The sequence below is a fragment of the Corvus hawaiiensis genome, chromosome 10 (genome assembly GCF_020740725.1).
Source record: "Corvus hawaiiensis isolate bCorHaw1 chromosome 10, bCorHaw1.pri.cur, whole genome shotgun sequence".
Lineage (NCBI taxonomy): Eukaryota > Metazoa > Chordata > Aves > Passeriformes > Corvidae > Corvus > Corvus hawaiiensis.
This window is the reverse complement of record NC_063222.1, coordinates 11,435,673-11,458,007: the sequence shown is the minus strand read 5'-3', so window position 1 is coordinate 11,458,007 and position 22,335 is coordinate 11,435,673. Positions and strand designations below refer to the sequence as shown.

Sequence of the window (22,335 nt, the reverse complement as noted above, 5' to 3'; positions counted from 1 at the left end):
CTGTGGACTGGAAATGATACTTCATTATGATTAAATGCTGTAGTATATGTCATCAAAAGACCCAGTGTAGCTTTAAGGATACCTTAAATATTTAGTTTGGATCAAGCTTAGGTTTATCAGTACATCTTCAATGAAAAATCGTAGTTTAAGAATTCAAAAAGCTTGTTTGTCTGTGATGAATTCTTTCGATAACAGAGATGAAAACCACGTGTTTATTGTTTGTGCAGCTTGGCAAAACAAGCTCTAAGGTTTCATTGTTGGGTGTGAGTGTGAAGTTTGAGGTAGAAATAAGTAGTAGTGGAGCTCTGTCTCATCACTTTCCCTGTTTAAATGTGAACTGAGCCATTGCCTGTTGTGATTTTTCAGACTTTACACCAGTTCAAATTTGACTTTCTCCAAGAAGTCTGTCACCATGAGCACTTTATCCCTCTGTGCCTGCCCATACGGTCTTCAAACATTCCTGGTAAGGGTTCCCTCGGGTGGGTTTCTGTACAACAGTGAATTGTTGGGAGGTTCAAAGAGCAGATAATAAATAACTCTCTCAAGAGCTGTGTCTGAACATCAGGCTCAGAAGCCCCAAACAGCTTTTCAGGTGTGGTACTTAAGCAGTGCAATAAAAATAACATAATTTCAGTATGCCTGTAAATAAATGCAACCTCTGGCAGCTCAGTGAGGGGGAGGGAGGTGGAAGCTTCTCACTGGAAGTTTTAACTGGAATTTTTGTGATGACTGATTTATTAAATCAGTAAGGCTAATGCAGTAGCCTTGGGAGGTGGTGAGCTTGTGAGGATTTCAACAAGTACAGCAGGAAGGAGAAGAAGCTCAAACAATGGCTCGTCTCCTTTTTACTTCAGTTTTCAGCATCAAAAAATGAGTTCAGTTCTGACACTCAGATCTTTTCTCAGCAGTAGAAGCTGTTTAGTTCAAATTTGAGTCAAATTTTTTACAAAAAAGCAAAGCAAATTATTTTTACAATTAATACCATTAATTGAAAAGTGGATTATTTTTGCCCATTTTCTTATGTTTATGAAAAATGAAGACACTGTGACGCCTTCAGAATCAGCACAGGAATATCGAACATCAGGTATGAACAAAATGACTGCATAAGTGAGCAGAATTTTACTTTGATCACTGCCACTGTATTGTGGCAAATATTAGACAAAAGTTATTTATCATTTTCAGAAGTGTAATTGCTCCCAACCTCTGTGGTTTAGAACTTGTCTAGCTTAGGATATGGGAACAACAATTTGGACTCTGTGCCCCCAAGAAGTCAATAGTCTAATGAGAAAACAGTTGAGATTCTCATGTGGGAATGTGTATATAAATCATCTTTTATTATTAAATAGTAAAAACTGCATGATTTCAAGAGATGATTAGACTAGGTCATTCTGAGAAGTGAGGGAGCAGAATGAGGCAGTCAGACCAGGAAATCAAGGTTTTGAACATTTAGAAAATGAAGGCGGGGGGGGAGGTTATATGTAACCTATATATTAATTTAAACAGTCTTGTCCATTCTATTCCAAGACATTCCAGAGTACACACTGACTAATGAGTTTTGCCGTAAACATTTCCTAATTGGAGTCCTGCTGCGGGAGGTTGGCTTTGCCCTGCAAGAAGACCAGGATATCAGGCACTTGGCTTTGGCTGTGCTTAAAAATTTGATGGCCAAGCATTCATTTGATGATCGATACGCAGAGCCGGTAAAGAAACTCTTTGTTCTTTTTCATTTTCTTGTTCATACAGTAGCTAAACACACGTGAAACTTTCTTAGCCACTGGTATATGTTTATTAGTTTCTTGATAATTATGTCGTATCTTTTATTTTTAGGCAAAACAAGCACAAATAGCAAACCTGTATATGCCACTCTATGGAATGCTTTTGGACAATATGCCAAGGATTTACATGAAAGATATGTTTCTCTTCAATATCAATACTTCCAATCAGGTAATTCAGGTGATTTTTTTGATTAGATGTGTTATAACCATACCGCTTTAAAAACTAGAAGCAGATTTCTGCAGGGGTGTTGTGTCTTTCAGTCCTTCCAGCAAACAAGCCCATTTCATCTGAGCATTGCTAATGGCAATTAATGTTCCTTTGCCAATGCTGTGTTAATGTTTCAGAAACAGATACTAGTTAGACTTGGTCCATCCTTTACAGCTTCCACTGTGAGAGAGTCTCATATGGCAGGTAACTTTTCAGCATATTATGGCAAGCCTTGATCCTTTAAAGGCTGTCATGTCAAAACAACTGAAAGTAGGTTCTCAAACTCAGCGTCTTGGATAAAGACCCAGGAGGCTTTTCTAAGTTCTGAGTGATATCACCCACTGGAATTTTTTCCGTTTTTTTCAAATACAGGGATCCAGGGACGACCTGAGCACAGCCGGAGGGTTTCAGAGCCAGACAGCAATGAAACATGCAAACTCTGTGGACACATCCTTTTCCAAAGATGTTCTGAACTCCATTGCTGGTACAAATGACAGATTGAACAGACACATAGGCAGATTTGTGTGTATCTCAGTCCATTGTGCTTTCTGCTTAGAATTCATTGAGGATATCATTAACTTTTTTTATACCATATCCAGGGAAATATGGTATGCAATGTTCCTCTTCCCTTTGAGTGTCTTTGGATTGACTTTCTTTCTCTTGTGAAGCTGTTCTACTTCCACTGCTTCACTTACTCTCCTGCTTTGGAATGATGCCAGTATTCAGGCTCTAAGAAATCCCTTTGCTTGAGTTCATTCTTCTAGTCTCTGCCTGACTTAAAAATAATTACAAGGTTTCTCCTGAAAACTCCTGATGTCTCATGGAGGCAAATATTCATAGTTTTTCCAGGCTTAATGGAAGAGTAGAAACACAATTTACTTTGTCCACTACCTCCAAACCCCATCTCAAAATTCAGGGAAGTGAATTCAGGCATCTTTCCACTGATTTTTTGTGGCTTTAGGTCAATTCTTACAGAATGCAACAGGCCATTTTAATGCCGTGAAAAATGGCAAACTGAATCATTATACTTCAACTTGTTGCATGTTTTCAGTACTAAACGTACCCATCAATAGCTTTGCTATCGGAAGTTCAAAGCACTTGTCTCAATGCAGCATGTGACACGTTTTAAGTTCTCCTTTTTTTTTGTTAGTTTTTGTATCCATAAATGTTTTAGTTTAGCATGTTTGCTATGACTTTCATTTACAGCCTTTTCATCAATAGCTATCTCTGCAGCAAACCATGCTGACTCCAGAGCTTCCTTAGCAAGTCTTGAATCTAACCCAAGTACCAATGAAAAAAACAGTGAGAGAACTGACACGTGTGAAAAGGTACATATGCAAATGTTGAGAATGCTTGCTGTAGGTGGGAGCCCATCACTGTACTTAATGAGGCCCTTTGCTGTCACCTCAACAGATCATGAGACCTTTGTCTTTGATTGGGTCAACTCTTCGTTTTGACAAGCTGGATCAAGCTGAAACTAGAAGCCTTCTTATGTGCTTCCTTCACATTATGAAAACCATTTCAGAAGGTAAAAAATGTGCACTCACTACGTAATTTATGTTGCTGTAAAATACTGTGAATGCTGAATCCAAATGAACATTAAATTAGAGTAATTATCAGTGTATTTTACAGGCTTTGGGCTAAGTTTAATTCCCTGTAACAGATACATAATTTATTTTAATATTTCCTCTTAGATGCACTGATTTCGTACTGGTTGCGAGCACCATTCTCAGAAATAACAGACTTTTTCAGCATTTTAGAGTAAGTTTACTTTGTGGTTGATTTTGTGTTGAATATTCTAAAGTGCTGGCTGCAAACAATTCCTATTGGGTCTGTCCACCTATTGGAATAGTCTGAGATACTCTTGTATCTTAAACTATTTTGCCATAGTCTTCCAAAGTCATAATGAGACATTATTAATAAGATCTGTGTCCTGCAATATGTTGTAATTTCCATGAACAAGGGTCATAATGCTTTGGGTCTTCCTCCTAAAAGAGATCTTCATATTAGTCTCCCATTTGGTGTTGAGCTTCTCTTCTTCCCTTGAGAAAAATATTTAGCTCCCCAAAACTTTCCAGCCATAAGATAAGTCACATAATGTAGGATGACTTGCTTTTCACATCCCCAGGGTGGTTTGCTCAATCCAATCTATGCATGACTGCAGAATCCAAGCAGGTAGCTGGTTTTGAAATTTCCTCACCATTTTGTAGTTGAAATGTGAGTTATTTAACTAGCAGGCCATGGGTCTCATTGAAGCACTAAGATTTGGCATTTTTTTCATAAGTACGAAGCCATTAATAGGCATAAAATGTGTTGTTTTGTCTTTCAGGGTTTGTCTGCAAAATTTCAGATATCTAGGAAAACGCAATATTGTCAGGTAATTCTGTAGTTACAGACTCTGTGTTGCAGTATTGAAATATTACAGCATTTATTAGACTTAAATGAGATTAACAGTTTATCCATCAATTTTCTCTTGAAAGAATCTGTTTGTCAAACTGAAGCCAATGTGTGCTTCATTTTTTCTTTTATGCCAACAATGTTATCGTGATGTTCTGGATATCTGCGTACATACCTGCTATAAAAGATGAATTGCATGATGTGATAACCATTATTGCATTTATAACCCAAAATACTGGGCCATTCTCAACCACATTTCTGTGCATATGCTGAACAAGGGAACTTTGAACACTGTATTGGAAAGAATGTCATGGAAAGAGTAGTTTTAATGGGCATAGATAATTGTTTCACAGCAATAAAAAAAAGGTCTCCTGCCTGTCTGAAAAAATGTGAGATCATGTTCAGCTGTGAAATGTGGAATGCACACTTTGTCTCAGCTGATGTTCATTTTTAATTTTATGTTACTGCTGTGAACTTGTCTGTGTGTCATGCAGTGTAAAAATTAAAGGTCGCCAGATGAACCAGTCCATGCTCCATGGCAGGTTTTGTCAGGCCTGCACTTACTCTTCAGGGACATGGCAAAAATAAATGTCATGTTTCATAACAGATCAACACATATTTTCTCTTTCCTTAACAGGAAAATTGCAGCTGCTTTTAAGTTTGTCCAGGCCACCCAGAATAATGGAACCCTTAAAGGTTCGAACTCTTCTGGCCAGGCATCGGGGCTGCTCTCACAGTGGTAATGTCACATTGAATTACAAACTCTATAAACCCTCAGCATTTGCTGTCATCCTCCAGCCCTTGTACTCTGTGACAGCATTGACTGAAAAGAGGTGGACAAAACATGTAACAAATTTCAAAGCCTCCAAAGCTTTAAATCATAAAAAAGTTGTGTCTCTTCAGCTTGACTTACAAGCTATTGGTTGAAGTGTTACTTTCAGGGAGTAATTCTGTCCTAGAATATTATTAATTATGTAAATTTATGAAATTACACTTTTAAAAGAAATAAACAGGAAGTGTATTTTAAGAAGTTGCCTGAATTTTGAGATGTTAAATCTTCCTGAATTCTATACTAGTTATAAATACAAAAACCTTTCAAAAATTATAATAATCACTGGTATTTTAGTTCTAAGCTTCTCATTATAAATTAATGATGTGTTTGTCAGCATCAAAGAGGATTAAAAGAACATGTGTGCATATGCACACATGTATTTTTACTGTCATTTTCAGTTTGTCGTAATTTTTTTCCCCTCATAGAAACTCTATTATTTCTTTCTTGAGCAGGATATATTTTTCTGATATTCTGAGCTAACAGAACTCACCTCAGTTTTTCTTCACCCAAAACCAGTTTTCTAAACATCAGCCAGCTGTTTAAGCTGATGCATTTCTTTTCAGTGCTTAATAGAAGTTTTGTCCCCTGTGATTTCAAGAAATCCCAGCACATGTTTTTGTCCACCCCACTGATTTCCTTCATCTTTGTTTCTCTGAAGAATTTTGCATCAGTTTGTTTAATTCAGCCATTGGGAAGCACTGTAGTAACTGACATAGAAAATTCTGATAAGGCACATTAGTTTATTCTTTTTTTTCTGTTTTTAATGGTACCTTTCAATTCCAGGATGCATTCTACTTCAAGTCACGATGGCCACAAGCACCACAGATCTCAAACATTACCAATAATCCGTGGCAAAAATGCACTTTCTAACCCCAAACTCTTGCAGATAATAGACAGTAGCACTGCAAGTAAGTACAGAAATTATTTACTTCCCTGTAGAATTCTGTGGGGTTTAGATCAGGCTCTATACAGAATTTTTCTTGACAGGATATTCTTAAAATTATGAGATTGAAGGCATCTATCCCACTTTCCAATTAGGTTTCTTTCCTCCTTTGAGGATGAACAGAAACAGTGACAGGATGTATTCACATCACTGGTGCAGTTGGTGAGAGTTGACTCAAACTTCCCCTTTTATCTCCTATGAGCAGTTTTCTTCAAAATACCACTTTGATTAAAAGTGCAGTTTGGACCTCATCTCTGCTGTGATGAGACTTACGGACGAGATTGGAGAATTAAATAATCTTTAGCAACACTCAGGAGATTGTTTTTCATCTTTCTTTTATTATGCTGCAGGCACCTCTAATGAAACAGACATTGTACAGTATGTAGACACAGAGGCAAACATCGCTACAGAAGTTTCCCTCACAATCCTTGACCTGTTGTGTCTTTACACTGTGAATCACCAGGTATGCTTTGCTCAGTTTCTTTTCTGCTTGAACGGGTGGGATGCGGGGTAAAAGGAAGGCCTGGGGGAGCAAGCACACAGAAAGTTAAAATGTTGAGACAGCAGGATAGGGAAATAAGATATGCCAGTCCTCAATGTAGGTCTTTTAGAAGGGAATTGGTTCATAGCACCCGAACTGAATAGAAGGAGATGGAAGAAGAAAAACATCCTACGTATCCAGGGCTATGTACAACCCTGCTCTGCTTGGAATGTCTTGCATCTAGTAATACATCACCTTTTCTGAATCATGCTTATCCCACTAGAATTCAGAGATTTTTGACAACAGATTTCCAAACTGCTAATTTTCTCTATCTCTGCAAGTCAGCAGGTGTATTCTCTGCCTCTTTAGAAATGGCTCAGATTGCCTCAGCAAGCCCAGATGACTTGCTGAAGGTCTCATAGCTGCAATACAGAAAACAGCTCCTTTTACATTTTAGTGTTCCCTCTCTGTCACCCTAACCCTTAAATACAGTGTATACAATCCATGAGCAGTGCAGGCATAGCAAAGTGCTTTTCTTGAAAACCTGCAAGAGTCTGCAGCAAGCTGGGAAGCATCATCTGCAGAAATTTTACATTTAAAAAATATCTCTCTAGGAGCACTCCAAGGTAACGTCCAGCAGATCCTTCTTCTGCTTATTCACTTCAATAATCGCAATGTCATGTCTTGTCTGTGAACTTTTCAGAGGCAGCTCCAACAGTCTGACTGCCAGAATGTGTTGATGAAGAAAGTCTTTGACACGCACATGCTCTTTTTGCAAATCAACCAGTCAGCAGCAGCTCTCAAACACGTCTTTGCTGCTCTACGGCTGTTTGTAGGCAAGGTAACTCTGGGTTTATTCTGTTAGTCGTGCCGATCAATACGTTACAGCAAGTACAGCTTGGGGACAATTGGACACTTGGAAAGAGTTCTGAACTTCACTGTATTAATACTTATTCATGACAAAGATGGTCTGATTTACTGCTGATTAAAACTAAGAACTTCACAATGTCTGAAAAAACAGTTTTGGTTTTGAAATCAAAAAATTTACTAAGAAAGTTTTAATGTAAGTAGATAAGTGATGTCCAGCTCTGTATCCATTGACTTCCCTGCTTTTGCCACCTATGGAAGAAAGCTTGAAACCCTAGAGGTCTGTGGTCTTCATGGCAGATACCTGGTTTGCAGAATCCAGCAGTGAATGATTACTGCTGTCCTTGGAGGAACTAGCAGGAGTGTGTTCCATACACTTCACCAAAAGTTCATCCGCACTAGTACAGTTTTACAAATGCCTAGTTTTAAACATAGAAGAGCACTGGGGAAAAGATATGGCTGTGTGTCAAACTGTTTCTTTGCTTGCATTGCACTTGTGTAAATGATCATGGGCAATTAGGCACTTGGTGCCAACTGCAGAGGCTGCACAATTTCCAAGTCACAGGCTTAGATCCTCTGAAAAGCAACCAGAATCTAGCACTCACATAACAATTGCTCCGGGGAAGTGAGAATAAGCAAGGCTGGCCTCGGTTCCTAAATGTTTCTATGAAACACAAGAAGGTAGCTGAGTTTACACCATGTGGCCTCCCTCTGGTTGTTGTCTCAGGGGAAAGAGGAGGAAATCATGCTTCTCCCAATAGTGCAGCTTCAGGACATGGGGGAGATAGAAAGTAAACCATCCACAGACAGCTTTAAACGACATACGGCTTTAAATGGTCATACCAGACAGTTGGGAACGGAAGAACTCTATGCAATGGGGAGAATGAATAAATATGCAGAATTGCCCTTCTCATATATGCTGTAGCTTTTGGGATTGAATTCTCCCTTTGTGGTTCTGTGGGAGCAGGGTTCCATTGTGGTTCCTGCAGCAGAACCCCTCAGGCAGTAATTAAGATCTATAGCACATGTACACTTCCATCTCCCTCAGTCTTCTATTACATTCACCCTGCTGGTAATAGTGGGTATGGTTTGGAAAGCCATCCTTCTCTGTTGTCTTGTGCTGTTCAAACTCTTGACCTCTGGAAGTTCACTGACTTTGCTACTCAAAATATTTTCCTCCTGTTGAGCAGCTTTTATAACAGTGCAGAACTCCCCCCTGCTTTTCCTAGTCAGCTATCCTGCATTCCTTGCAGATTCCCTGCTGCTGGGCTTGCTGTGAGCCAGCTGCTGTCTGGGCTTCCTAGAGGCCAGTTTGATGGCATACAGTGTTTGTATGAAAACCTGGGTATAGTTCTTAATTAATCTTAATTTTCATATGGGATTATGTTTAGTTTAAACCCTGGTTTGAATAACTGTGGGAGAGTTACTGAAAGGTTAACAAAAAAATTGTTAACTCAGAATAACTGCACAGGACCTGAGAGTAGTACTGAACATATTCACGCATTTTTTTTCGATAGTTCCCATCAGCATTCTTCCAAGGACAAGCTGATCTCTGTGGTTCCCTCTGCTATGAAATCCTGAAGTGTTGTAACCATAGGTCACGTTCAACTCAGACAGAAGCATCTGCTCTTCTTTATTTTTTCATGAGGAAGAACTTTGAATTTAACAAGCAGAAATCAATAGTCAGATCCCATCTACAGGTAAGTGAAGTGTGAGATCATCAATATTTAACTGATGTGCATTAGTTTTTATCATTATTATTTTTATGCATTGAAGCAAGGCTATCCTTTTGGAGTCCTCAGACAGGCAATTCTCTGTGGCATCTTGATTTTCCTGCCACGTCTGAAGCTGGACTGGATTCTCTGCTGTTCTTGGGCTGCTCAGCTCTGTTCCAGGGAGAGACAACTGCTATGAATGTATCTGCATTGCCAGATTAATGGCTATTCTTGACTCACGTGTGTTGCTTACAGCAGTGGGAGCACAGCTGAAGGAACTAAACAGAATCAGACAGTACAGGAACAGACATGTTAAGTCCAGTAATAACATGTGTACGCTTCAAAATGTGAGCAGTTACAAAATCTGGAAAGATTATTCAGTCCTTGACTTTGTGCATGTTACCTTCTTAAGAAAGGTATAAAAGTGCACTAGCGCCTGGTACACTAAGTCATACTGAAATAGGGGTTAAAAACTCTTCTGAAACTCTGATTTCTTTGCTAATTACATCCTGTGTTTGCTCCCCCCGTGCAGCTCATCAAAGCAGTGAGCCAGCTGATAGCAGATGCGGGGATTGGCGGATCTCGATTTCAACATTCACTCGCAATTATAAATAATTTTGCTAATGGAGACAAGCAGATGAAAGTAAGAAACATTTTTTGTCGATCACTACCTCTTGCAAAAGGTCAACAATTTCACAGGAGTAAGTGTTTCAGTGAATAAAATTGCTGGCTCTTATTATCCAGTGATTTATGCATTCATAATGTGTCTTTCTCAGGCAACTTGAAGTTCATGAAGGTGTTTGTGACTCAGAAGCTTAATAACTGAAAATAATTTTTAAACAAAAAATATTTTTGTTTGAAAATTGTATTATTTGGTTTTTATTGCTTATTTTGTTCATTTGCCTCATGTCAGAGGTCATGCATTGTGACTAATGGAACACAATAGCAGTTTACAATTTTTAGTCTACAATTTCTCCCTTTCCTCTGTTCAGTAAATGTGTAGCAGAAACAGGCACAACAGTTGGCTTTTGTAAGACCTTGCTAACTCCTGGAAAATGCACTTGGCTCTTAGATGAGTTACCACTGCTGTTATAGTAATTGTCTGTACAAAATTTTTGAAAAAATATTCTGGTTTTTAATTTTTACAATTCTTGTTGAAACATTTGTCAACATGTATTTTCAGTTTTATACTTTGGAGGTGTTGTCCTTTTCTGAAGGTGACTTTAGGGTATCTCCACTGAGATTAATAATAAAGTTGGCATGGATCTTAAATAAGATATAATTACAGTTCTACTTGCTTTTGAAGTCCAGCTTTGATTTCACAGCACTGCAGTCAGTCAACCTGCTTCTGTGACTTGATCATCTCTGTGTGACTTAGAGGAGGAAGCATTTATTTTCACTTACTTTTTCTGAATGTTTTGCTTTTAAACAAAGCAAAGGATGGAAATAAGTCTGAAAACAAATGTATTTCACTGCTCATCTAAAAAGAAAAACTGCAGAGCTGAGCTAAATATGCTGAGAACAGCTGGTGTGAGTAATATAAGGACTCTGTTTTAATCTAGCACAGTGTGAGAAGGTCAGGAGCCAGACTTGTGCTTTATTCCCATGGTGAAACATGCTGGGAGTGTAGTTAAGCAGGACTATCTATAGTACACGGTGCTGTTGCTCAGAGGAAAGTGTGCAAGGATCCAGTTCTGGACCCGGTAAGCAACTGAGCAACACCTGTCCCAGTTCCCTGACTTCAGCAGAGCTGTTGCACAGGGGCACTGAACAGGTGGCTGACATGGGCCACCTTATAGTGCTGTGACACATCAAGAAAGAACATCCAGGGTTTGTGTGCAATGTGTGCATGCTCTGGAACTGTGACTGCTCCAAAGCCTGCCCAGTTAGGGAAGGGGATGGAGGTCTTCTGTAAGCAGAACTTTAGCTTGTTCAGGGATGCTGCATGTGGCTCTTTGGATGGTTTCAGTGATGCATTGCTTATCTTTCCCAAAGAACGTTAATTTCCCAGCAGAGGTGAAGGATCTGACTAAGCGCATCAGGACAGTTTTGATGGCCACAGCTCAGATGAAGGAGCATGAGAAAGATCCTGAGATGCTGGTGGATCTGCAGTACAGCCTAGCAAATTCCTATGCCAGCACACCTGAGTTACGCAGGACATGGCTCGAAAGCATGGCCAAAATTCATGCAAGAAATGGAGATTTATCAGAGGTAATGTAAATAAATGAACAGGAAATCCATTTGTCTTCAGGCTGAGCTGTTCTGATGAAAAGGGCTTTGAAAGACAAACAGCAGTAGTGAGTTAAGAGAATCATACAGTATCTCTCATCTATTTGAAATAAGAGGAGTACAGGTGATAGGCTCATCCCAGCTTGCCTGATCATGACTACCTGATACGTGCTGGAGCAAGATGTGAAACTGTCTGATAGGGAAGCTGAGGGCAGTGTCACTTTGGCATCTCTGCTGCTTACCCCCATCAGGCACCGTAGCTGTAGTGCAGACGAGGTTATGAGCAGTAAGTAACTCACATAAAGGATTGTCTTCTCCCCCACTATGGCCTAGGAGAGGAGCTTTGCTTATAATGTGTTGTCCTTTTCATCAAAGTCTAAATGGGTGATGCAAAATTCTACTGCATAACCCAGGAATACCTTATTTATTAAGTAATCTTAACGATTGTCTTGAGAAAATCTAGGTATTTAAATGAGACACCTCGTGAAATTTACACTTCAGGAGGATTTCATCATTTAATCCTTGATTTTCTTAGATTAGTTTTGTATTCCCTTTTCTGCCTCATGACTTGACAGTGCTGAAAGTACATGCTCGTTATCACATGTATGCTGTAATTCAGTGTACTTTAACATATCCATGTATGTTGGTCTCTCGTTACAGGCTGCTATGTGCTATATTCATATTGCTGCTCTCATTGCAGAGTACCTGAAGAGAAAAGGTAAGATCAACATATTCAAAATCAACTGTGTATCTATAAATATTATTGTTGTTCAAAATCGTTTTTGGCTATCCTGCTTTCCTTCCTTATACGTAAAGTATTCTTAAAGCAGCTTGAATTCTTCCCAAATACTTTTTTTTTTTAATATGTCATAAATGCTAGTCTTAGACTGGAACAGTGAAAGTGTGTGTTGTGTAAAGAGGTTTAATTAAATGTTTAGCAAGCTAGTGCTAATAGAGAATGCTTCACTTGTTAGTCTGTTGTTATTAAATATGCATGTATTAACACATACTGGTAGCAGTATACTAATACCATCTTACAACACCATAGGTTACTGGAAAATGGAAAAGATTTGTACCTCACGTATGCTCCTGGAAGATGCTCAAGTCTCTGATAGTAATGTGTTACTAACAACTCACAATGGAGGAAGTGAGTGCTCTAACCATGCCTGTTTGTGGGTCAAATAACATTAGGAGATCAAACTACTGTTTCCCAATTGATCTGGAAAAATATCAACCAAAGCAAAACTGTTTCTAGTGCATGTTGAAGGCTGTTATAGAAAGCAATGTTGGAAACATCATGAGTTCCTTTCCTGATGCTCTTTGGCTGGTTTGATGGATTGCTCAGAATGCCTCTGATTATGGGCTTTTGCAGCAGGAAAATCCCTCTTGGGTCAATTGGTGTTTAGCATGCAAATCCATGTCCAGTTCCTTGGCTATCCAAAGGTGGGAGGGCAGGGGGATGGAATTAATATCAGGTTATCCATATGTAACATAGTATAGATAAAGGGGGTTTTTTAAATCTATGATACTTATTAAAAAATAAAGTGCAGGCTTATATTTTTTAATGCTTCTGTGCTGATGGTTATTTAGTTTATGAAATGTGTATTTCATACTAATTCTTAGCATGAGATATGTTAGCAATTTCCACAAAGAGCAATTTCCAGGGTCAAGGACAAATATCTGGGGAAGAAAGAACATTTTTGGAAAGAATGTAGTCCTTCACTACATTTCAAAGTGTCTGTGGACAAGATGAAAAAATGCATCCTTTTAGAAGGAAGCTGTCTGTGAAGAGCAGTATTTCTGAAACAGTTCAGTAGTGGCAAAATACTTTGCCTGTATAAAAATTATAGTAGCTGGAGTGAAGTCATTTTAAACCTGCACTTAAATGGTTTCCAGAACTTGAGAGAGAGAATGGAGGCCACCATCTCAGTGTATATGGGTTAGCTTTTTTAATTGTGCCATAGTAGCATTTTCCTACTTTTAAATTAAATGTGGGCCATGCCAGGTGTTTGTCCCCTCCACTGGCAGCTTTACCTTCTCCACTCCAGAGCAATAAAAAAATCCTTGCAGAACAGACTCTTCCTGGTCTGTAAAGTGTGGTACCTGTGCAAGTTGTTTCTGCTGCAGCCATGGCACTAAGGCCTTAGCTTAACAAATACTCAATTTAAGCTCAGTTTTATTCCTTGTGAGCCTTCCCATCAGCAGCTGCTGCCACCAACCCGAGCTTACTGCCCCATGGCAGCACAGCTGACCCAGGGCAGGACAGGAACGCCACTGCCAGCATGGTCTGAGCCCAGCACAGGCACAGCATGCCCTGAGCCACCTCCCCTGGGCTGTGGCAGACCGGGGGGACTGTGTGCCCCGGGACACCTGACAGGTGGGACACGTGCAGGTTCCCCAAGTGTGAATTGTGTCACCTCAGCCTGCGAGGGTAATTCCTGTGCACAAAGGAGTGTTGCCCATGAAGCTTTGCAAGGACTGCCAGTACCTACAGCTCAGGAACCAAAATGCCAGAGAGAGGAATAACACTGCATCAGGAAAATGCTATCGTTCCCCTTTGCCTGGAGAAGTGGGTTTCTATCACTGAGGAAAATGTGTAATAGTCTCATAAATTCAATCAGCTCCATTTGTGCTTCTCATTACTTGGGCTGCAAAAAAAATGAACTCATCAGCTCTGTTTTAATGGCATCTAGTAACTTCTTGAAGTATCTGGTTATTTAGTCATTGATAGCCTTTCTTATGACTTGCACTTCAAGGCTTATTTTCCATGGGATGGCCTGCTTTTCTGAGCATTACCCCCAACATTAAAGAAGAAGGTGCTATGAAGGAAGATTCTGGGATGCAAGATACTCCGTATAATGAGGTCAGCAACATTAACATTTATATACCTGTTCTGTATTAACAGAGAGAGTTATTTCTAGTGGATGCCTGTGCATGTTACAACAAATTATAGTGAGTGTACTCACGCAGCATTAAAAGGCACACAGCTTTTGAGTGAAATGTCACAGCTGTTGTACTGGTGTTTAGCTAAGGAGAACATAAAGTACCAGAGCTGGAAGTCAGGGCAGAGGGGAGCCCATGAAGCAAACCCATTCGTCTGCATGAGATGTCAACTATTCAAGTATTTTCATGTTACTGTTTTTTTAGGGTTTTTGTCTAAAGAAGAGATAGGCCACCAATACCTGATTAAACATTGTGTAATTGCAATAAACCTTAATATAGAAGTTCTAGAATAAAAATGAAGTAGTGGGTATGTGCTTTTGCTGCATTGCTGTTAGTTAAATGCCACCAGCTGTCAAGTCACAGAACTATTTGCATTTGTGACATTGCAGAATATTCTCGTGGAACAGCTGGAGTTGTGTGTTGAGTACCTCTGGAAGTCTGAGAGATATGAGCTTATTGCTGAGGTTAACAAGCCTATCATTGCTGTTTTTGAAAAGCAGAGGGACTTCAAAGTAAGTGGGTGTTTGTTTCAGGTCTTTTTAATTATCCTAAGGCAACAGTAAAGATCAAAACTTTTAGGGGAAAAAATGTGCCTTCTTTAAAAGGAACATTTTTTTTCTTCCTGACTGTAATTTCTCTTTTTAATGTTTTGTGCTGTGAAAAAATAAAAAGCTCTGGTGTCTTCCCTGCCTCTTTTCAGCAACAGTAAATGTAAAATTTTTCAAACAAACCTCTTGTCTTAGCCAGTGGATATGATTTTTTACATGGGTTTTAAACCAAGAGCACAATTGCATTGTATTTAAGTTCAGAAAACGCTGATAAATTGTGTGATTTCTTCACATTTTCAGGGTTTCTTAATTTCTTATTTACTTGGCAATTTCAATACATAATGGATAGCTAGATGATAATCCCATTTACTGATTTTTCTGGGTTTAAATTTAAAGAGACCCCAAATGGTAGGTAGCAATAAGCTGTATGCTGAGGAAGCAGGTCCTCAGATTTTAAATTAGCTGAAATTTTGGTTCACTATCCTGAGAAAGTGCTGCCTAGTGGTAATAGTGAATAGCACATCTTTGTGTGGGGTTGGGAGCTGATTGGAGTTGTTGGCACCTTGTTCCCACCTGCCCAAACGACACTTGAGTTCTCTGACCTCTTACTAGGTCAGCACCACCATCTGGTGGTGGGATGATTCTCTTCCTGTGTGACCCTGTACACAAAGGCTCCACTGCCACAAAAGTCCTCAGGAGATGACAGAAACCTTGAAATGAATCTTTAGTGACTGCTAACAAGGTTAAACTACTCCCTTAGCATGTACAGCCATCTTTGCAAAGGTTTGGGAACTCAGTTAAGGCAAGCCACTGTTGTGCAGAGCTGTGGTGGCATTTCCAAAGGTGCTGGCACACCCTCACCTCACCTCCCCTCCCTCTGCCTGTTTGCTCATGCAGAGACTGTCTGACCTGTACTACGACATCCACCGGTCCTACCTGAAGGTTGCAGAAGTAGTGAACTCTGAGAAACGTCTCTTTGGGCGATATTACCGGGTGGCATTTTATGGGCAGGTAAGTGAACTCGGGTTCTTTTGTCTCCACAGAGTCACAGATTTCAGACCTGTTCCTGATATAGTTCAGGGAAGCACTTGGTAGTGAGTCCCAGGGTAGAAACTGCCTCGTGGGTCAGATTCCCAGCAGGATTTATTCAGGAGAGAGAGCACTCAGTTGCCTCTGTGTAAACCACTGCTGTGGATTTAGTGGTGTATTAGAGAACAGACTTGTGTGTCAGCTTTAGTTCTTGACTTCGTCAGGCAAAGCTGAGACTGAGGCAAAGCAGGTTTTTTCAGACTACAACATAAACAGAACCAGATAAGACATCTTTGATATATGGCACTCTCCTCTAATAGAGCTTAAAGCAGAGCAGTATGCAGTAGATGCTTTGTTGTGTTTTTCAATGACTCTGCCTTCTGCTTCCAGGCCACCTCTGATTCTGTGCAATGTACTGTAGAATAGCATTAGTCCCTCTGCTGTGCTTCAGCACCCTCGAAGCATTATTTTGTGCTTTCTTCCACCACCAACCAGTGTAGCAATCCAGCATGTTCCTTTTAGTCTTGGTTTTGACAAACATACAATTTCCTGTGCTCTGAAATATAGAGTGTGTAAACAACAGATTGATGTGAATCATTCTGTTTGCTAATTAGATTTTAATGCAGAAATTTGCTCTTTTCTCCTTTTGATCTTATTCAAGGCTGTGGTAAGTCTAGTTCTATTGCATGTTTTGTTTAATTCTCCTCACGTATCCTCCATCCTTCCCTCTACTGTTACTTAACATTAATTTTCCTGTGCTCTCAATTCTTTGGTTTGTGGCAGATGAAATAACGTTGCTGCATTCATTGTTGCATCCTGCAAACTAACTTTTGTTTGTTCAGTTACCTGAATTACCGAGCTGTACCTGTCATCATGTTGTGTGTGCACAGTGGGGCCCAGTGCTGCATCATCTCATCTCAGTGGAAATTCCTCCCAGCTTCACTGGGAGCAGGATTGGACCCCTTCTTCCTCTGTTGAAAGTCTGGGGTAGCATTAATGCTGTTTGAATGCAAGCCTGTTTTCCTGGCCTGTGCAGCAGCTCCCAAGTGGAGGGCTGTTGTGTCAGTCCGAGGGCTTTGGCAGTGGTCACTGGAGCACTCTGGGCAGGCAATGGCCGTGGTCCTGGCAGTCCCTTGTAGGAGCAAGCAGATGGGGAGTCAGAGGGGAATAGCAGGTCCTGGCTCTCTGGACAGATCAGCACAGCTGAGCTTGCCAAATGCAAGGAGAAAGTGAGCTGCACCTGAGGAAGGGCAGTTTTTCTTATGCCTGGCCTTCAAAATGGGAGCAGCACAGGGCAAAACAAGACTCTCCTACGTGCAGCCTCCTGCCAGCACTCTCCCACAGCCAGTGGCTCTCCCAGTGGGTAATTTAGCTACAGCACTTCTGCTGAACTGGGTTAGCATCTCTGTAACAGTGCAATGACTTTCCAGGTGCCAGTGCCACAAGGGCAATTTCATTTAAAGAGCCTTGGTGCTGTAAGGTGTATGACTTGGTCATAGGTGTGTCTTCCTCTGTTTGTTCCTCCCAGTCACTGGGTTCTAAAGGCAACAAGCACTGCTTTCTCCTTGCCCTTCGCAGGAAAACATGTGATGTGGCTGCTGTTCCTTAAGCGAAATAAAAGCTGCAGAGAAAGCAGATTAGAGAAAAAAAGAATAATGTTAATAGTGGGAGGGAGAATTTTGTGGGTTCTTAGTGGAGAAAGATGATCTGCAGCTGCATCTGAAAACTGTTCTTCATGCAAAGGCAGAGGCAGTATTTGGTTACTGCATTGCTGTAGGGACTCTGTGCAAGGATGGTTTGAATTAATGTGATCCTCAGGGAGGACTCAGTCGTCTGTTTTCACCAGCAAGCTTTATTTGCCAGCTCAGAGAGCCAGAGCTCATGGCAGCTGCTGTTTTAGACTGTACATTCTGTTAAGGGCCTTTGGTGACAATATCTCATTGCACCAAGTGACCACACTAGCCAGTGCATCTGAGTTTACTCACAGATGAGTGTTTGAGAAGTCAGTACCTTTGTTGAATTAAAAGCCAAAAAAAATCCTGTTAAATATATTGAATCACTGAGAACTCATATTGTGCTGATAAGCAAAGACATTCAAGACCTGCTTTTCAGAGCAATGTCAGGTAAAAGTAGAGCTGAGGGCTTGTTCTCCTGTGTGTGCAAGAAGCTCTAGAAGTTGGAGGTCAGTGTTTCACAGTGATCACACTCACTCACTGTGGAAGGAGATGCTTGCTTAATAGACATGGGGAAGGTTCCATTAGATGCCAATTCCTGGCAGGTCAAGCAGAAGGCTTTACCTCAGCACCTTTCAATAAAGGGCAGAGAAGGGTCTGATGTACTTACTGTGAGCTTCAAGGCTGTGTCTGGAGGAGTGTGGGAAGGAGGAAGGGCCTTATCAGAACTCACACAGTGATAGGCTGTGATTGGATCACAATTGCCTCTCAGAACATCAGAGCACAGTGGAAACTAGTAACCTGCTGTCCAGGAGGTCATCTGCCTTCCATCACCATCAGCTGCTCCCCGGAATAATTTTCATCTGTGAGGCTGTGTTGTCCTTGCAGGACAAAACCAGCCAGGATGAAAATAATCCAGGGATATGCATCGATAATGTAACTTTGGCTGCTTAATATTTTAAAATCCTGAAATTGGAGGATATTTGGCTTCTGAAAAGTATTTAATCTTACTTTTAATAGTCTTTGCCAGACCTACAGCATATGGCAGACATGATTATTTATAGCTCACAGTTAACTTCTGCTTGTCACTTGTCAGCTGAAATACTGTAGGGAATATGTACTTAAATGATGTCTCTTGCATTAGAGATAAGACTAAATCTGTTAGTTGTTTGTTTTCAGGTATTTTTTTTAAAGTAAAACGATTAACAGAGATATCATCTCTGTTAGTGTGCCATGCAGCATCAGCAGAGATTTGGCGCTTACATATAAACACTGTGTTCCAGCATGCAAACATACACAGAATTAGGGTTTAAGAGCATAAACTATATTCTAGCTTGCTGTGTGATTAATTTGGAAAACATGAGGGGTTTTGTTGAAAACGCTGAATAGTAACAGGAAACAGATGTCTTTTGACAAAAACAGTCATGAGTAGCGTGTTTAAGTATGGTTGCATCAAACTAATGAGGTTTTCCCACATAAAGCAGTTTTGCTTCAGTGGAAACAAGATCAGAAACCAGATTATAATCTTGTAGATCTTTTCTCAGTGTAATCAATAGGAAGTCAATTGCCTGCCCAGCTCAACAGATGTTTATAGGATGTCAACTTTGGACAAGCTCTAGATTTTTTCTCTAATTACCTGTGAAGTTCTTCATGTGCCTATGGAATTTAATTGATGAATGTTGTTAAAAATCATGCAATGTTAGAAGGTCACTTTGAGACTGATGAAGATGTTGTCAGATGAGCTGCTGTTGCAGCTATTAGTTATTGGTTTCCAGTAATGCCCACAGTACTCCTGGCACTTGCCAAATTAAAAGACAATTTCACTGCCCCTTGTCCTCACTGAAGGAGAAGCCAAAGATGCACATATTTGTTAATCCCTATTGAAATAACATTTAAGGATTTTTCTCCTAAAGAAGCAATGAAATTCATAGCTTATTATATTTTAATTCTGTTTGGTTTGTTTTGTGAAGATTTGCCTAGTCAATAATTTTACAGCGCAAAGTTGAAATACACTTCCAGAGGAAAAGGCTGGATTTTGCATGAGTACCTTCCAAAGAGATTTTGGAGGTATCTCTTGCCTTCATAAATTTCTGCTTCTCTGTCTTTCTACAGATGGCAGTTTGCTTAGGCATATTGTAGAATTAGCTGTCCAAGCTTTCACATCATGTGAAGTTCAAAGGGCCTTGGGTCTGTCATCATTAATGCTGTCTGCCTTTCCCCCTATCCCTGCAGCTTCAGGTGTTTCCCTCTGGGTCACTTTGCTTTAAGGTGAAAGGAAGAGGCTTTGAGTGCAGCTGCAGGGGTGCACATCACCAAATTGGATACGAAATCCTAGGAGGAGGGCTGGTGCTGCTCATGGCATTGGGACGAATCCAGTCCTTGTTGATGGGGCACCTGTTGCTTCCTGCTCAGCTGGGAGAGCTTCTCCTGGAGCACCGAAGTACATGTTCCTCTTGTAGCAGTTGAGTGTCTCACCTGCAGGTGATGCAATGCTCTGTTAATTTTCAGAGGCTGGCATTTCTTCTGAAGCTTGACAGATTCATGTTCAGCCCTTCAATGGAGCCTCTTATTAAAGTCCACTTTAATAATAATAATAAATGGAGCCAAGTCCATCCAGTATATGAAGTAATGACCTTAGCAAGATTGTACCTTTATTGCAAAAAATTTGCTTTCTTTTTCTTTTCAAATGTAAATTATTTTCTAATTGCCTCTGGAAATGCTGCAATTCTGTATGGCCTTTCAAGGTGCCACCAGAGTGTCTCTTCAGCTGCCCTGAGGCGATGCAGACTGGTTCCCAGGTGCTCCCCATGCCATGGCCTGTGTCTGCACACGTGGCTCCCAGAGGATGCACTGGAAGTGACATGCTGCACACAACCCAGCTGGGCTCAGTGTCCAGCAAACAGCTGTTAATTGAACCCAATTATTAAGATATAAAGAATTTTTAATGTCTAATTTTTAATCCATGCGGGTTTTTTCATCATACATCAGCATTTTCAAGTAAGCCTTTTAACTCTTTAAGCAGCTTAGTCTCTTACGTGAATAAATGTGTAGAGATCTTTTCCTGGGTAACTTTAGAGATTGCAGACCAGTATAAACACTGGCCTCTAGGCACATGTCAGCTAGAAGTGCACAGAGGTAAGCTTTTAACTTAGGTGCTGGAAGTGGCCTACTGGATGCTCTGGTGGGTATACAGGCAACCTTGATTCTTGATGTAATCACCTTGTTTTGGCTTTGCTCTGCCTGTTATGTTCACTGTATCCTTCTGTTTCTTTCCGAACAGGGCTTTTTTGAAGAAGAGGAAGGGAAAGAATATATCTATAAAGAACCCAAATTAACTGGCTTATCTGAGATCTCTCAAAGGCTGATGAAACTATATGCAGACAAGTTTGGAATAGATAACGTGAAGATCATCCAGGATTCCAACAAGGTATGGACATGTGGTTTTGCCCAAGGGAGAGAACTGAGTGCATGGCTCACATTTTGAGAGCTGTGCTTCGAATGAATGGCATCTGAGTGTATGTGTAAACTACTAGGAACCCTCCAGACAACTGAAACAAGCCTGGCAGGTGCTGTATGGAAATGCCAGTGTTATAGCAGGGCATCACAGTGGGAGAGGAGCAGATGTTTGCTGCAGTGCAGAAGTAGGTGGTTTTCTGTCTCATTTAGCTTTCATCTACTTTTGCCAATGGCTATAGTCAAAGGTCCCACTCTTCTTGGGGATCTCTTGGTTAAGTATCTTTGTATTCATCCAGGATCTGAGTATTACATTTGGAAATGTCAGTTTTCATCGTTATTTATTTATAAATAAATAAATAAATACATCAAAAATGTAACAGATGCCTTGGAAGCTCATCGCACTAAACATAACATTATTGTTTGCTGCTGTAACACAGGTGAACCCCAAAGACCTGGATCCAAAATATGCCTACATCCAAGTGACTTATGTCACACCTTTCTTTGAGGAGAAGGAGGCTGAGGATCGAAAGACCGACTTTGAAATGCACCACAACATCAACCGCTTTGTGTTCGAGACACCGTTCACACTCTCAGGGAAGAAGCACGGGGGAGTGGAGGAGCAGTGCAAGAGGCGCACCATCCTCACCAGTACGTCTGCTTGCCTGCTGCCCGCTTCCATCCCAGCTTTCCCAGCTGAGCCCAGAAGGGCAGGTTGAGTGCCAGGTGTCCATCAGTTGTGCAGGATGATAACTCATCTTTTCACTTTGTCTGTTGGCAATGTGCTTCCTTACAGACCTGCTGACCATTTTAGGGATAGTTACTTTCATTTAGATGCTTTATTTTTCCTTATAATTGACATCTTAACTATTCTTGCAGTGATGTAACTTGGGAGTGGTTCTGCTGGAGGCAGCTTAGCACTCAGAACCATTTTCTTTTAATAATAAACAAGTCAAAGAAAGAGCCAAGTAGGGTGTCTGTTCTGCTAAGAATAAAACTTGCAGATAGGAATTTTTGTTCAAAATGGGAATAAGATATACTATATAGAATTTTTTTTAAGCTAGAGGTAAGATTTCAATCAGTGTTTTAAGGCAGGAATGTCAGGAGCACTGGATATGTCTTCTTAATGAGTCATATTAAACTGAAGTTTTTTAGCTCCTTATCATGATTGAAATCTCTCTTTTAAAATCTCTCTTTTAAAAAGCCTCCTTTGTGACACTACTACGACATGTCTGAATTTTG

The 22,335-nt window shown here is 40.4% G+C and overlaps 1 protein-coding gene across 19 annotated transcripts in view; it reads left to right on the top strand.

The window, feature by feature from the left end:
• DOCK10 (dedicator of cytokinesis 10) overlaps positions 1-22,335 on the top strand; it is a 144,962-nt gene that overhangs the window by 115,063 nt on the left and 7,564 nt on the right. For 7 of the 19 annotated variants that reach the window (XM_048314380.1, XM_048314369.1, XM_048314370.1 and 4 more), the window contains exons 30-53: positions 367-463; positions 1,040-1,084; positions 1,504-1,700; positions 1,828-1,944; positions 2,356-2,467; positions 3,190-3,311; positions 3,397-3,511; positions 3,678-3,744; positions 4,313-4,360; positions 5,018-5,119; positions 5,996-6,120; positions 6,506-6,618; positions 7,340-7,477; positions 9,021-9,203; positions 9,751-9,861; positions 11,214-11,429; positions 12,108-12,165; positions 12,496-12,594; positions 14,204-14,310; positions 14,780-14,902; positions 15,836-15,949; positions 16,629-16,634; positions 20,921-21,067; positions 21,534-21,744. In XM_048314380.1, the coding sequence (XP_048170337.1) occupies positions 367-463; positions 1,040-1,084; positions 1,504-1,700; positions 1,828-1,944; positions 2,356-2,467; positions 3,190-3,311; positions 3,397-3,511; positions 3,678-3,744; positions 4,313-4,360; positions 5,018-5,119; positions 5,996-6,120; positions 6,506-6,618; positions 7,340-7,477; positions 9,021-9,203; positions 9,751-9,861; positions 11,214-11,429; positions 12,108-12,165; positions 12,496-12,594; positions 14,204-14,310; positions 14,780-14,902; positions 15,836-15,949; positions 16,629-16,634; positions 20,921-21,067; positions 21,534-21,744 (2,773 nt within the window). The remainder of the gene's footprint in view (positions 1-366; positions 464-1,039; positions 1,085-1,503; positions 1,701-1,827; positions 1,945-2,355; positions 2,468-3,189; positions 3,312-3,396; positions 3,512-3,677; positions 3,745-4,312; positions 4,361-5,017; positions 5,120-5,995; positions 6,121-6,505; positions 6,619-7,339; positions 7,478-9,020; positions 9,204-9,750; positions 9,862-11,213; positions 11,430-12,107; positions 12,166-12,495; positions 12,595-14,203; positions 14,311-14,779; positions 14,903-15,835; positions 15,950-16,628; positions 16,635-20,920; positions 21,068-21,533; positions 21,745-22,335) is intronic. The other 12 variants (XM_048314385.1, XM_048314375.1, XM_048314378.1 and 9 more) reach the window with 7 other exon arrangements.